Source organism: Heptranchias perlo, chromosome 19 (assembly GCF_035084215.1).
Source record: "Heptranchias perlo isolate sHepPer1 chromosome 19, sHepPer1.hap1, whole genome shotgun sequence".
In the NCBI taxonomy this organism is placed as follows: Eukaryota; Metazoa; Chordata; class Chondrichthyes; order Hexanchiformes; family Hexanchidae; genus Heptranchias; species Heptranchias perlo.
This window is the reverse complement of record NC_090343.1, coordinates 19,541,297-19,557,079: the sequence shown is the minus strand read 5'-3', so window position 1 is coordinate 19,557,079 and position 15,783 is coordinate 19,541,297. Positions and strand designations below refer to the sequence as shown.

General features: G+C 44.8%; 1 protein-coding gene across 3 annotated transcripts in view; it reads left to right on the top strand.

The window, feature by feature from the left end:
- The window catches only part of LOC137335202 (microtubule-associated protein RP/EB family member 1-like), a 58,101-nt gene that overhangs the window by 28,352 nt on the left and 13,966 nt on the right, over positions 1-15,783 (top strand). For all 3 annotated transcript variants that reach the window (XM_068000418.1, XM_068000420.1, XM_068000419.1), the window contains one exon: positions 11,150-11,271. In XM_068000418.1, coding sequence (XP_067856519.1) covers positions 11,150-11,271 — 122 coding nt within the window. The remainder of the gene's footprint in view (positions 1-11,149; positions 11,272-15,783) is intronic.

Genomic DNA, 15,783 nt, shown 5'->3' with positions numbered 1-15,783 from the left:
GTTACCCCTTCAAAAAACTCAATCAAATTCGTGAGACATGATTTACCTCTCACAAAACCATGCTGACTGTTCCTAATCAGTCCCTGCCTCTCCAAATGCCTGTAGATCCTGTCCCTCAGAATACCCTCTAACAACTTACCCACTACAGATGTCAGGCTCACCGGTCTGTAGTTCCCAGGCTTTTCCCTGCCGCCCTTCTTAAACAAAGGCACAACATTTGCTACCCTCCAATCTTCAGGCACCTCACCTGTAGCTGTCGATGATTCAAATATCTCTGCTCGGGGACCCGCAATTTCCTCCCTAACCTCCCATAACGTCCTGGGATACATTTCATCAGGTCCCGGAGATTTATCTACCTTGATGCGCGTTAAGACTTCCAGCACCTCCCTCTCTGTAATATGTACACTCCTCAAGACATCACTATTTATTTCCCCAAGTTCCCTAACATCCATGCCTTTCTCAACCGTGAATACCGTTGTGAAATATTCATTTAGGATCTCACCCATCTCTTGTGGTTCTGCACATAGATGACCTTGTTGATCCTTAAGAGGCCCTACTCTCTCCCTCGTTACTCTTTTGCCCTTTATGTACTTGTAGAAGCTCTTTGGATTCTCCTTTGCCTTATCTGCCAAAGCAATCTCATGTCCCCTTTTTGCCCTCCTGATTTCTCTCTTAACTCTACTCCAGCAATCTCTATACTCTTCAAGGGATCCACTTGATCCCAGCTGCCTATGCATGTCATATGCCTCCTTCTTTTTGACTAGGGCCTCAATCTCCCCAGTCATCCAAGGTTCCCTACTTCTACCAGCCTTGCCCTTCACTTTATAAGGAATGTGCTTACCCTGAACCCTGGTTAACACACTTTTGAAAGCCTCCCACTTACCAGAGGTCCCTTTGCCTGCCAACAGACTCTCCCAATCAACTTCTGAAAGTTCCTGTCTAATACCATCAAAATTGGCCTTTCCCCAATTTAGAATTTTAACTTTTGGGCCAGACCTATCATTCTCCATAGCTATCTTAAAACTAATGGAATTATGATCACTGGTCTCAAAGTGATCCCTCACTTACACTTCTGTCACCTGCCCTTCCTTATTTCCCAAGAGGAGGTCAAGTTTTGCCCCCTCTCTAGTCGGGCCATCCACATACTGAATGAGAAATTCCTCCTGAATACACTCAACAAATTTCTCTCCATCCAAGCCCCTAATGCTATGGCTGTCCCAGTCAATGTCAGCCACAGCTGACACTATGGGCCTGATCTTGGGGAGGCGGGTTGCCAGTGGGGGGTCGACTGGGCGCGAGGGTAACTCACCCAGTGAAATCGGTGTGCTCAGCACGCGATCGCGGCCTAATTGAAGGTACTTATGTGTGCTTCCGGGTTTCCTGTTGCAGACCTGCGCAGCGGGCGCACTGCGCACCCGTCTCACAGGCTGTCAGTAGGAGGAGCCCTATTTAAAGGGGCAGTCCTCCAATGCTCCTCCTGCAGCAAAGAACCATATTTGCAGCATGGAGCAGGCCAGAGGCAAGGCTGCTCCAAGGTTCTCTGACTCCTCACTCCAGGTGCTGCTCGATGGGGTCAGGAGAAGGAGGGAAACGTTTTTCCCAGTGGACGGGAGGAAGTGGCCTGCCTCTGACACCAAGAAGGCCTGGATTGAGGTGGCAGAGGAAGTCACCAGCAGGATCAATGTCTCCCGACCTGGGTCGAGTGCAGGAAGCACTTTAATGACCTAACCAGGTCAGCCAAAGTGAGTATACTTGTGCATTCTCCCACATCTTCCACGTCATCACCACCACCACCGCACAACTCCTTCTGCACTGCCACCACAACGCTCTCGCATCATTCCTCACCTTGCCTGCACGTACTCACCGCCCCAGTTCCCATTGGAACACTACCACGCAACCCAATCCTCATACAATCTCATGGCCATGTCTCACACGCACCCTCCCATGCATCTCCCTCACGGTCACCCCCACCCACACCAATGCATGCAACAGGTCACTGCAACCATCACTCAATCACGCCTCTGTTTTGCCTTGATAGGAGAAGAGATACCAGAATGCCTGGGAGAGGGCAAGGACCGGAGGGAGCCCGCCACACCAGGTGGTCCTCACGGAAGCAAAGCAGCAGGCACTAGAAATAAGCCGTACGCTGGAGTGCCTGTCCGTGGTGGACGCTGGGAGCGCACAAGCGGCTGGTGACAGAAATCTAACACTCATGATCATTCGCTATCATGAGTGCTAACATCACTTGACATCTGCAGCACCTCAACATCTGTCCACATGCTTGATATTGCTTTCTGTTCTCTTGCAGGACCATCTGTGACTGCAGAAGGCGATTCCTCAGAGGACCTGCCGGCCTCTGAGGGCATTGTCACATCTGAGCCAGTCAACCACCAGCGCAGATACACACACCTTGGGTCCCTGTCCTCAGTTAGTTGGGGTTGCACATGATGAGTCACCACGCACACGTGAGCACGAGCAGACCCTGGTGGCAGGGGCAGCCGTGGAGAGTCCGCTTCGGTGGGAGTGCACTTCTCCAGGCGCTGCTCAGCTGAACCCAGATGCTAAACCCTGGGGGCCAGCCATGACGAGGAGAGTCATCGAGCAGCAGCACATTGCCGACGTACTGGAACAGTTGCCACGCGCACTCTCCACAATCGTGCAGAGGATGGAGGAGTCCAACTCCTGCATGAGTGGAATCGTGGCACAGGTACAGGAGGGTAACTGAGATACTGTCACAGGGATGTGAAGGCATCTCTGAGATAGTGTCGCGGGAATGTCTGCGATGGAGGGAAGGCTAGCCTCCATTGAGCTTCAAGCACGGCTCAACAATGAGTCCATTCAGGCCCTGACAACAGCCGTTCGGATTCAGGGTGAACAACATTACGTTACAAGTGGCCTTCCAAGGCTTCACACAAGTCCTCCAAACTGTCATCCAGCAGGGTGGAAGGAGGGATGATGGCGAAAGAGGACATGGAAGTGGGATGCCACTCAAAGCGCTCCCACGTCTCACCCATTGCCCCCCTCTCAACTAGTACCCGCAATGCTGCCTCCTCTCCAGGTGGTCGAGTCTGCCCCTGCAGAGGTGCAGGTGGAGCAGTCTTCAGAGGGGGCCCTCACGGGCACTGAAACCCAGAGGGCGTCCGCGCAAAGCATCTCGTAGGTCAGGGCATGGACAAGAGCAACCTGCCACTACCTCTGCTGAAGCCAAAGGGGTAGCACCACGTAGGGGTTCCCGTAAACTTAAGGCTACGGTTTTGTGAGCACAAAGGGGATGCACAAGGGTGTATGACTGAATCTCCTGTTTTTCATTTAGATTTGTTTCTTTTGCCAACCACATTGAATGTTATTACCACGACTGCCACGTTTTTGCAAATCTTGTCTGGTTTGTGCAATAATTCCCTTTCCTGAGGATCACCATGAAGACCCACACCTGATGCCACCCATTGTGTCGCTGCAGAGTGGGTGTAGGTGTATTTGCAGGGCTCTTTTGTGCAAACAACTGAGGCCAGCGATGTCCCTGGTGGCATCCTGGAAGGAGCCGGAGGAGAAGTTGTTGAGGGCAGTGGTGACTTTGACAGCGACAGGTAAGATGATGGTGCTTGGGCCAGCTAGGAGCAGCTCGGCGTGAAGGAGGCTGCAGATGCCCATGACTACATGTTGAATGGCTTTGACCCTCCGTGTGCACTGCACCTCAGAGATTCCAGGAAGCTGAGCCTCGGGCTTTAGACCCTGTGGTGAAGGTAGTGCCTTCTGCGACGCATCTCTCTCTGCGGTTGCCCTCCCTCCTGCTGTGCAGGTGGATGTGTCACAGCACTGTTGTGGAGGTCTGAGGTGGACGGCGAGGCTGGTGATGCTGTTCGTCCTCCGTGAGGTCATGACTGCAGCTATGGCGGCCCCCATCCGGAAGATGTACGTTTGAAGGGGTCCGCAAGGTAAATGTGTCTGCATGCTGGGGTTGAGGTTCCAAGTCGGTAAATTTTATTAGGAGGAGTGTGGTGCAGGCCAAACTTTGTCCAAACTGGCCTCCTGCAATGAGTGAGGGTCTTTTTTTGTTCCCTCCTTCCCCCCCCCCCCCCCCACCAACCTGTCAAATGGACCTTTGCAGCTCCCAGCTGGTGGCTACAACACGTCTGTTTCAACTGGGAGTGTTTCCCCCAGTACGGGAAACACGCTCTGTTGAGATGAAAATCCCACCCCTCATAAAATATCATGTCAATTAGGTCTGCAAACAACCTGAACTATCTACAAATTGCTTTAAGTGCGATCCCGCCGGCTTTAATTGCCAGTGGGAGTCCCGCATGCGGGGGCCGCGCCCGCATCTAAGCGTGTCATTGGGGAACCTGGAAGTGGGCGGGTTTGAGCTGGGCTCCGGAAATCCCCAATTTTAGGAGCCCCCACCCCCCCACGCCACAAACGCACCCGCTCGGCCATCTGAAAATTGACCCCTATATCTATTACACGGTTAAATATCTATACAAGAAGATGAGGAAGGATTGGAGAATGCTGCCCATAAACAGAATATACCAATACTTCAGGGAAAAGTACAAATGTTTTATCTAGCTCCTCCTCACCTGACTAGGAATTGAGGAAGCTGGTTTCTTATTTGAGAAACAACTCAGTGTAGAATCACTAAGACACCCCAAATCTGGCAGTTTTGTGTGATACAAGAAGACCTTTGAGTGTGCAGTTTTTGGTTCAAGTTAAAATTAATGTGTTCAAACTTGTGATCTACATTTATTTCTTTAACTGAAGATTGACCAGAAACTTCATGATATCTCTTTACAAGTACTGTCTAGTTACACGAATATATTGGGTCATCATTTACATGGTATTCCCTTTTGGTGTTGCATATTTCTGTATTGATCTATATCCATATTGCTCCTTCATACAGTCCCAGTATTAAAGATAACATTTTTGGATGCACAAACCCAATGGCTGGTAGTCATTACTGTTACAGAAAATGTATTTGACCTGGTTAGTGGGTCAAACATTTTCTTAGTGTATCTTATGGGAGAGCCTTGGTTAATTAGATGCAGTTAAGCTTCAGCTCTTGCATGATCCTGGTAATGTGTTCATGGAGTTTTGAATAGTGCATAGATGATGGGGTCAGCAGAATTGTTGGGAGATAGAGTTCCACATAAATCACAATTATTGGTCAGTTTTCTAGGATCTATCTTGGGAAGTTGTCCTGCAGGTGGATAGTGCAGTGACAATCTATTTGAAAACCAAGAAGCGTCTGATCAACTAAGCTATACTGTCTGGCAATGAAGGTTTTGTATGCATTTCAACGGCAGGGTCATTGTTAAGTTGCCTTGCAGTAGAGTTGAGTGGTTTGGCAGATTTTCTCAGCTGGTGATCCAGGAAAAATTGTCACCAGCTGGTTACTTGGCCTTTTTTTGTTTAACAGGATTAGGTAGCTCCAGATTGGCTCTGAGAATGTTATGAAGTGCCAATTGAAATCAGTGGAGCTGCTACAGGAGCATGTGGAGTGTGACCAGAATAGCTAGAAAGAACTATTTTGCACCTTCACTCCAGCTTGAAAATATTGTAAAAATAATATTTCTTAAAAGGTAAAAGATAACGGTGATCTTTGTAAAAAAGAGAGCTGGGAAAAACTTTGTATAGAAATACAACTTGTAAAAGCATTTCCTTCTCCATTAAGGATACATTTCCTGAAGGTTTTGAAGTGGAGCTTCAAGCACAACAAGCTTGTTCTGCAGTGTGCTTTGCCATAATGTTATGGGTGCAGGTTTTCACCCTTGATCCATTGTTTAGGTTTAACCATGCCATCTAGATGGTGCTGAACAGACTAAATGCTTCCCCACAAAAAAGGGCACGTTAACCGATGAATGTCCTTTCAGCCATGCATATGTATTGCCTAGCAACCGAACTATCTCTCGTCTCATTTGTAAGGTTAATGATGTGTAATAAAGTAGTCACAGGGTTGTACTTGCCACAAAATATTTGAAGGAGCTGTACTTGGGGTGCATTCTGCTAAATGTCTGTGAATGTAATATCCCAATGTTGGATAACTAGGGAGTAATGTGGAGTATAGGTTCTAAACTGAAGTCCCTGGTCCCTAGAGATTGGTCAGGGCTATCTGATTTCTGTCCATTTTTCATTTGATTCTTTGTTGACTTACTTGCCATATTATTTCTGTTTATTCAGTTAAACACATTTTCTGCAATTATGGTGCTGTTTTCCTTTGAGTAGCTAAGCTTGTCTTTTGGAAGTTAGGACAGGGTGCCCCTGGAGAGTTGATATTTTAAAGAGGTGTGCTGCACAGGTGTCCATTCCTGTGGACTTTTTAAGTGCTAAATAACTTGTATTTATATAGTGCCTTTCACAATCCCAGGATGTCCCAGAGCATTTAACAGCCAGTGAAGTACTTTTGAAGTGTAGTCACTGTTGTAATGTAAGGAACAAGGTAGCCAATTTGCACAAAGCAACTTCCCACAAACAGCAATGTGATAATGACCAGATAATCTCTATTAGTGATGAATCTTGGCCAGGGAGAACGCCCCTGCTCCTCTTCAATGTCCAGCTGAGAGGGCAGGCAGGCCTTGGTTTATTGTTTCATCCAAAAGATGGCACCTCCGACAGTACAGCTCTCCCTCAGTATGCACTAGTGTCAGCCTCAATTTGTGTTCTTAAGTCTCGAGTGGAACGCGAACCCACAACCTTCTAACTCAGAAGGTGCGAGAGTGCTACTGGCTGAGCCACGGCTGACACTGGGTACTGTAAGCAAAATGGACCAGATCAAAAGGATAATAGTGCTACTAATAACTGTAAGTGCCTAAGATTTTAGGATTACTAACAGTTTTACACAATTCAAAGTGAGTAATTTATTTTCTTATTTTCCATCTTTTGTGAAGGTCATTTTACTACAGCACAGAGTAGGGGTTAAGGGTAGCGACTCACTGGCAAAAGGTAGGAAGTGGCGTTCCACAAGGAACGATGCTGCAAACACTGTTCACAATTTCCATAAACGATTTGGACTCGGGAATTGGAAGTACAATTTCAAAATTTGCAGCAGATGCCAAATTAGGGGATATATTAAATACTGAGGAAGACTGACAAAATAGAAGGCGACATTAATAAACTTGCAAACAGGCCATGTAATTGGCAAATTAATTTCAATATAGATAAGTGTGAGGTGTTACATTTTGGTAGGAAGAATGAGGCCACATACTGCTTGGATAATAGTCTAAATGGGGGTAGTGGAGCAAAGGGATCTGGGGTACAGATACACATCACTAAAAATAGCGATACCGGTTAATAAAGCCATTGGCAAACCAAGCACTGGGATTCATTTCTAGAGGGATAAAAGTTATGTTTAACTTGATTCGAACCTTGCTTAGACCACACTTGGTGTACTGTGCACTGTTCTGGTCTCTATTACAAAAAGCATGTAGATGCACTGGAGAAGCTGCAAAAAAGATTCACGAAGATGATACCAGAACTGAGCAGATATACTTGTCAGGAATGGCTGAATAGGCTATGGCTCTTTTCTCTAGAAGAGATGGCTGAGGGGTGACCTGATGGAGGTCCTTTTTAAGATTATGAAAGGGTTTTATCGGGTAGACGTAGAGAAGATGTTTCCACTTGTGGGGGAGTCCAAAACTAGAGGTCATAAATATAAGATAGTCACCAATTAATCCAAGAGGGAATTTAGGAGAAACCTTTTCAGATATTAGTGTATTTAAAACTAAAGTTGGATGAAACCATAAACCAAGGCCTGCCTGCCCTCTCAGCTGGACGTAAAAGATCCCATTGCACTATTTTGAAGAGCAGGGGAGTTCTCCCTGGCCAAGATTCATCAGCGGCAAGAAAGTGGAACTTGCTACCACAAGGAGTAATTGAAGTGTATAGCATAGATGCATTTAAGGGGAAACTAGATAAACACATGAGGGAGAAAGGAATAGAAGGATACACTGGGTTAGATGAAGAGGGTGGGAGGGCGCTCATGCAGAGCAAAACACCGGCATAGACCAGTTGGGCTGAATGGCCTGTTTCTGTGCTGTAGACTGTGTAATTCTATGTACATTGGCGATTTAAATTCATTTAAGTTTTAACAATTCATCCACATAAATGGTTTGAAATTTTAAGGAGTGACTGATCCTTCTATTCTGCACTCGCATATAACATAATTTAATGAATATATCTAGGAAAATAAATGCGCACTATTTAGCAGTTGCACTCTGAAATTCTCATTTTGAACACTGCAAGCGACTGTTCATCATGTTTCAGATATTAGTGTATTTAAAACTAAAGTAGTTCAACTTAAACTGGAAGTTGGAGTCTACGCATTTTAAAGATCATCAGTGTTGAGTATAATTTTGTTGAAGGTCCTACTCTTTCAGTTCGGTAAATCTTCTAGGCTATAGTTATGTCTTTGTATGTAAATTGCTGAAAGTTGTCTGCTTTGCCACTAGGTGTCACGTTAATTCCACAATTAAATAGCAGAATGTGTCCTTGTGGCTTTATAAATTTGATTTTATACCTGGTTCCAAATCCTTTAGTGAAAGACTGAAAACCAATTGCAGTGGGAAACATCTGTTTATGGCAATTTGGCAAGGAATACTGTAGACATTTAAAATGTATCAAATCTTTTTCATAATTGGCGACATTGATCGTGTATGGATCTAGATGTTATATGGTTTTAGGGAGATGTAAATATGATTGTGTAATCGTAAGGGAAGTGGAATGTATAGGAGAATAATTTCCAATATAATAAGTACTATATACCTCCCTCCTGAATGTCTCAATTGTCTGAAGATTCCAGATTTTTAGTAAAATCATTTTGAGAATATTTCAGATGAATTTTCCTTTTCCTTTAAACATCCTGTTGCATCCATTATATTTGTAACCTTTTAATTAACATAATTCCCATAAAGATATAGAGGATTCCATATTTATTGTCCTTTCTCTATTTTCATCTTTTTACTTGCAATTTTCATGCACACCAGTGCATCATTACCATTTGGGTTTTGCACTATTTTAAAAGGAGCTTCTCCTCATTTTAATGTGATCAATCTCTACAGATCTTATTACAAAATGCTTCCTCTTGAATGTATCTCTGGCAAATGTTGCATTGTATGGGAGCCAACTCCTGTTACTTGTGCTTAATGCCAGTTTTTGGCTGGCATATTAAAATGACTGGATTCCCATCCCCTTGTGCCAATAGATTCAGAAGAAGCTTGAAATTTTAACAGAATGTTGGCATATTTTGAATATGCTGTAGATTTGTGGGTCATCTTGCTGTTGATATTGGATAATTTTCTGCTCTATAAATTACAGATGACAGTCTCAATACCACATCACCAGAGAGGAAGGCTCTGAAGTCACCATTCTCTGTAATAAATTTAACGAGATCAAAAATTGGTATAATCTTTTAGTACTTAATGCAAATACTTTTTTTCTATATGTCCTGTACACAAACTATGTGATGTTGGTGCTGAACACCATTGGTATTGAAAGTAAGCATGGAATTCAGCACACGTCTATGTTTAGGTAAACTTTCCCGGAAAGGCACACCAGGTGGACGTTTATTCACTATTCACTATTTTTGGGGGGAGATGAGGGGAAGTTCAGGATTAAATCAAAATACTGTGCAGCAATTATCCAGGCTCAACATTAAAGCATAATTATGGTGGAACTTCAGTTAACCTGCCCTGCCCCCCCGCCCCACCCCCCCCCCTGCCCCAGCCTATAATGGAAATTGGCAGGTCAATTTAAAGATGTGAGAATTAAATATTTTTTATATTGCAGCCAGTAATTTGAGGAATAAAGAAAACAACAATTGGGATGAAATTAAATGGTAAAGAACTATTGGGGTGAACATTTCATTGTGCAGTGATAGTGGCGAAAAGAAGTGTAAATTTATTAAACATGGAATAATTATTGAAATATCTGGTAACAAGACTGGGTAATAAAAGGGTAGGTACTGCAGATTTTGACAGCTGTATGGAGTTGTCATTTATTCATGTAGTAATAAAAGATCATGGTGTACAAGGTTTAGATGCCTTTTTATACCTTTCCCCATTGCACCCTAAGAATATCTTCTAAACTCTTTCCTTCGTCTACTATTGACTGCAGAAGCCCAAATGGGGGGCTGCTGGGAGGATTTGATTTTCTGGGGAACAATATGGAACTGAAGTTTATTAAATGAGTTCTGACTCCTTGAAAGCATGGATAATTGAAATTCCACTGTATATCCTGAAACTACTATTGGTTGTGTAAGCACTAAAGCACAGGTTATCCATCCATATGGACCTCAGACTTGATGTCTACACTTGTACCATCATTGTGCTTGTTGATCAAACTTAACATATTTTGAAGATGAACCAAAAATTTGGAATCACCACCTTGGTAGGTATAGTGAACTACATGGAGGTGTCGAGCCTGAATTGCAGGTGTATTTTGTTGCTATCTAAACTTAACTCCCATTCACTGGTTGTACTGCTTTTTGGTTTATTAATTGGAGGTAAGATTACTTTTTGTGCATAATTTCTCCACTTATTAACACTGTATGTATATTTGCCTTTTATTGTGTTCACTCCTCCTCACCAAAATTACTTTGCTAATAGCAAGTGAGGTTTCTTGCCTGTTTCTGCTATTGGCTGCAAGAGTGGTTTGTCCAGGCTATAGTCTTTAAATGATGGCCACTAAAATGATGCAGCTCAGCTAAAATTACTCCTACTAGATATAATGAAGTAAATGATTGACAAGCTACTAGGAGGCTCAAGTCTGCCTATAGCTGAATGGGGTGGAGGGGGAAAACTACACTGCAACTTCATGATTACTCAGTGTGAGATCTATCTGAAATGTCCTTTTGCAGAAGAACTCTTGCATTGTCATGGTCTTGTATGGGTGTACAGCATACAAGTATCAACCACAAGGGCAAGTGGTCCAAGCTGCAAACTTTTAAAGAAAAGATGTTATTGTGGCACTTCATTTATTAACCTGGCCAAGACCAAGTAATTCCAAATGTAGCCAGATACGTGGTAGCTGTGGGCTTAAACCTCTCAACTGTTGGGAAGCAAGAGCTACTGCATGTTGGCAGTATCTTATTTTTTAGTAATAAAGTAACACTTTTGAACATGACATTTCTAACCTACACTTATGAATGTGGATATTAATGTTACAGTTACTCAAAAAGTTCATCCAACGCCAAAGGTTGCACCTGCTCCGAAACCTGTGTCTGCTACACCTAAAAGGCCTGCAATGGTGGGAAATGGAGATGCACAAGTTGCAGAGCTAGCTCAACAGGTGATTAGAAATTTTTTTTTTAAGCATTTGGTATGATTTTGGTGTTAAGATTGGTATCAAGCGTTTACTTGTATGTGAAAGCTCTTAATTTTCAAGAATATGATTTAAATTGAAAATGTATTAGATATCACGTGCACTTTCATTGTTTTGTTGAAAAATAGTGATACTGTAATTTTTATTCTTTAACACAAACTCTGGTATAGATTTGGGATTATCCATAGAAGAATGAAGGGGGCAGTAAGAAAACAAATCTCATAGTTATTAGAATATGGAATGTTTTACCAAAGTGATAAATGCAGACACTATACCTAAAAATCCAATTCCCTTTTAAGTTATGTTAGAGAATATAAAAGGTGTGGGGCATGGGCAAGGAAAAATGGGAGAGCAGATAGCTCTGGTACAGATGAAATAGCTGTCTTCTGTGCTGGAATTTCTGGATTCTATATAAACTTTCATATGATTGGTTCTCTTTCAGTTGGATTATTATAGAATCATAGAATGATACAGCGCAGGAAGAGGCCATTCGGCACATCATGCCTGTGCTGGCTCTTTGAACGAGCTATCCAATTAATCCCACTCTCCTCTTTCCCCATAGCCCTGCAAATTTTTCCCCTTCAAGTATTTATCCAATTCCCTTTTTGAAAGTTGTTACTAAATCCTGCTTCCACCATCCTTTCAGGCCGTACATTCCTGATCATCATAACTAACTTTTTTTTTTAAAAATGTTTTCCTCATGTCGCCTCTGGTTCTTTCGCCAATTATCTTCAGTCTGTGTCCTCTGGTTACCAACCCTTCTGCCACTAGAAAGTTTCTTCCTATTTACTTTATCAAAACCATTCATGATCTCGAACACCTCTATCAAATCTCCCTTTAACCCTCTCTGCTCTAAGGAGAACAACCCCAGATTCTCAAGTGTCTCCACATAACTGAAGTCTTTCATCCCTGGTACCGTTCTAGTAAATCTTCTCTGCACCCTCTCGAAGGCCTTGACATCCTTCCTAAAGTGTGGTGCCCAGAATTGGACAGAATACTCCAGCTGAGGCCTAACCAGTGTTTTATAAAAGGTTTAGCATAACTTCCTTGCTTTTATACTCTCTGCATCTATTTATAAAGCCAAGGATCCCGTATGCCTTTTTAACAGCCTTCTCAACTTGTCCTGTCACCTTCAAAAACTTGTGTATGTACATCCCGAGGTCTGTGTGTTCCTGTGCCGCCTTTAAAATTGTACCATTTTGTTTATATTGCCTCTTCTCATTCTTCCTACCAAAAGGAATCATTTCTCACTTCTCTGCATTAAATTTCATCTGCCATGTGTCTGCCCGTTTCGTCTGTCTGTGTCCTCCTGAAGTCTGTTACTATCACTGTTTACTACTTTTCCAAGTTTCGTGTCCTCTGCAAACTTTGAAATTATGGCCTGTATACCCAAGTCCAGGTCATTATTATATATCAAAGAGCAGTGGTCCCTGGAAGACACCACTGCACAGTTCCCTCCAGTCTGAAAAATAACCATTCACCACTACTCTGCTTTCTGTCCCTGAACTAATTTCATATCCACGCAGCAACTGCCCCTTTTAATCCCATGGGCTTCAATTTTGCTAACCAGTCTATTATGTGGTACTTTATCAAACAAATGCCTTTTGGAAGTCTATATACACATCAACCGCACTACCCTCTCCATTACTTCATTAAAGAACTATCTGGACACTTGCTTTAAGAAACTTGCCTCCTTGCTTAGCCATTTTGATCCTGATATTTTACTACATATGGTTTATATACAAAGCTTAGGTCTGAACTGCATCCTTAGTTTTACCCTCCTATCATTGGCAGTGCAGTCTTTACACAACAGGCTGTTACATTTTAAACAGTTTCAGTTCTTAATGTTTTGAAACTGCAAGTTGCTCAATATCTTTACAGCGATGCCTATCTGCATTTTTTTTTTGATGCAGTGGACGTATGTCACTCAGCTCCCTGATAGCTCAAGGAGTAAATTCACTGCTTGCTGTAATTGATCCATAGATGGCTCCACGTTTGATTCCTGGGGCTCCATTTTAGCACCCGCTATCTGGTGCATTCCTGGCGTAGGGGGGTGGGCGGGCTCCGAAAATCGGGGAATCCCAGAGCGGGTCGGGAGCCCGGCTCCAACCCGCCCACTTCCGGGTTCCCCACAGACGCGCCGACGTGCGTGCGCAGCCCCCGCATGTGGGACTCGCGCAGGCAATTAAAACCGGCGGGGTGCCACTTGAGTATTTATCTTGTCATTTCAGGTCATTAACGGACCTGATTAAGGGAAAATGTCAGGAGGGGTGGGATTTTAGAAACAACTGGGACTGTTTCTCATACTGGGGGAAACACTCCCAGTTCAAATGGACGTGTTGCAGCTATCAGCCTGTGGCAGCTGCAAAGGTCCATTTGACAGGTCGGGGGGAGACCCTCACTCATTGCAGGAGGCCACTCTGTCACTTGGGACAAAGTTTGGCCTCCACCACCCTCCTCCTGACAAGAAAATTCACCAACTTGCACACTTACCCCGGGGTCTGAGACATGTACCTACCTTGCGGACCCCCTCAGATGTACATCTTCCGGATGGGGGCTGCCATAGCTGCAGTCATGACCTCCTCTGAGGGCGAACAGCCTCGCCGGCCAAGCCGTCCACCTCTGACCCGTGGAGCTCCACAACACAGTGCTGTGACACATCCACCTGCACAGCAAGAGGGAGGGCAACTGCAGAGAGAGATGCGTCGCAGGGTCCACAGACCAAGGCTCAGCTTCCTGGACCTCTCTGAGCAGCAGTGCACACGGAGGCTCAGAGTCACTCGACACGTAGTCGTGGACATCTGCAGCCTCCTTCATGCCGAGCTGCTCCCGGCTGGCCTGAGCACCATCTTCTTACCTGTCGCTGTCAAAGTCACCACTGCCCTCAACAACTTCTCCTCCGCATCCTTCCAGGGTGCCATTGGGGACATCGCCGACGTCTCTCAGTCGTCTGCACAAAAGAGCCCTGCAAATACACCTACACCCACTTTGCAGTGACACAATGGGTGGCATCAGGTGTGGGTCTTCATTGTGATCCTCAGGAAAGGGCATTATTGCACAAACCAGACAAGAGTCGCAAAGACATGGCAATATAATATGTAATGTGAGTTGGTCAGAAATTAAATATAAGTAAAAACCATGACAAACCCTCAAACACCCTTGTGCAGCCCCTTCATGCTCACAACACGTTTGCCTTACGCTTCCCACTGCACATATGTGACGCATGCCCTGTGGCTGCAGCACAGGTAGTGGCAGGTTGAGTGAGGCTGACCATGTAAGAGATGCATGAGAGGGTGAGTATGAGATAGAGCCATGAGATTGTATGAGGATTGGGTTGAGTGGTAGTGGCGGGATGAGTACTGGCGAGGTGAGTAAGTGCAGGTAAGATGAGGATGAGGTTTGAGTGGGTGTGAGGAGTGATGTGACAGTCGTGTTGGCAGTGCAGAAGGAGATGTGGGGTGGGGGCGGTGATGTGGCAAATGGAGTGTAGGGGAATGAGTAAGTGTACTCACTTTGGCTGACCTGCTTAAGGCATTGCAGCGCCTCCTGCACTGTATGCAGGTGCGCAATATGTTGGTGGTGCAGGTGACCTCCTCTGCCACCTCGAGCCAGGCCTTCCTGGTGGCAGAGGCAGGCCGCTTCCTGACCGCCGGGGGGAAGATCTCTGTCCTCCTCCTCCTCACCCCATCTAATGATACATGGAGTGAGGCATCATTAAATTGGGAGCAGCCTTCCCCCTGGGCTGCTCCATGCTGTAATTTTTCCTATTTGTTGCAGCATCAGTCAGTGGAGGACCGCCCCTTTTAAATAGAGCTCCTCCAGCTGACAGACCTTACAGCGCATGCGCAGTCCGCCCGACGCGCAGATCAGCAGCAAGGGAACCCGGAAGACCAGGTAAGTGGATCCAATTAGGCTGCGATCGCGCGCGGGGCAGACTGATTTCACCGGGCGCGTTACCCACGTGCCCAATAGCCCCCCCGCCACGAACCCGCAGCCCTGGCAATATCGAGCCCATGGTCTCTGTTGTCACTTGACCTCAGCTTGAATGATTGTGGAGGAACTAATGTCCCCGGGTTTTGATGGGAGAAATTACTCTTGATTTACCATCTTGGGATGTGTATAAAAATCTTTGAGGCTAGATCAGGATGGGCTGTGATGGTTAATTTTTCTTTTCCATGCCCCCTAGTTTTTGTGCTGAGACCAAATATAGAACATTCTTATGCAGGCAAAGCATCTATTCCAACCCAGTCAAGAGGTGTAACACTGGGGCAAAAGATTGTAGTCTCAATTGTCCTTGTAAATGAGTTATTATATGAGACACTAGGATCAAGTTTGTGTAAACCATCCAGATTAATGTAGCGACAGTGCAATTATCTCAGTCAGGGATTGTACCCAAATTGATGCAGGTAACATTATTCAGACATTTGCAGCAATATATCAGGGGCATCCTTGATGTAGAATCCAAGCCAGCGGGCCAAA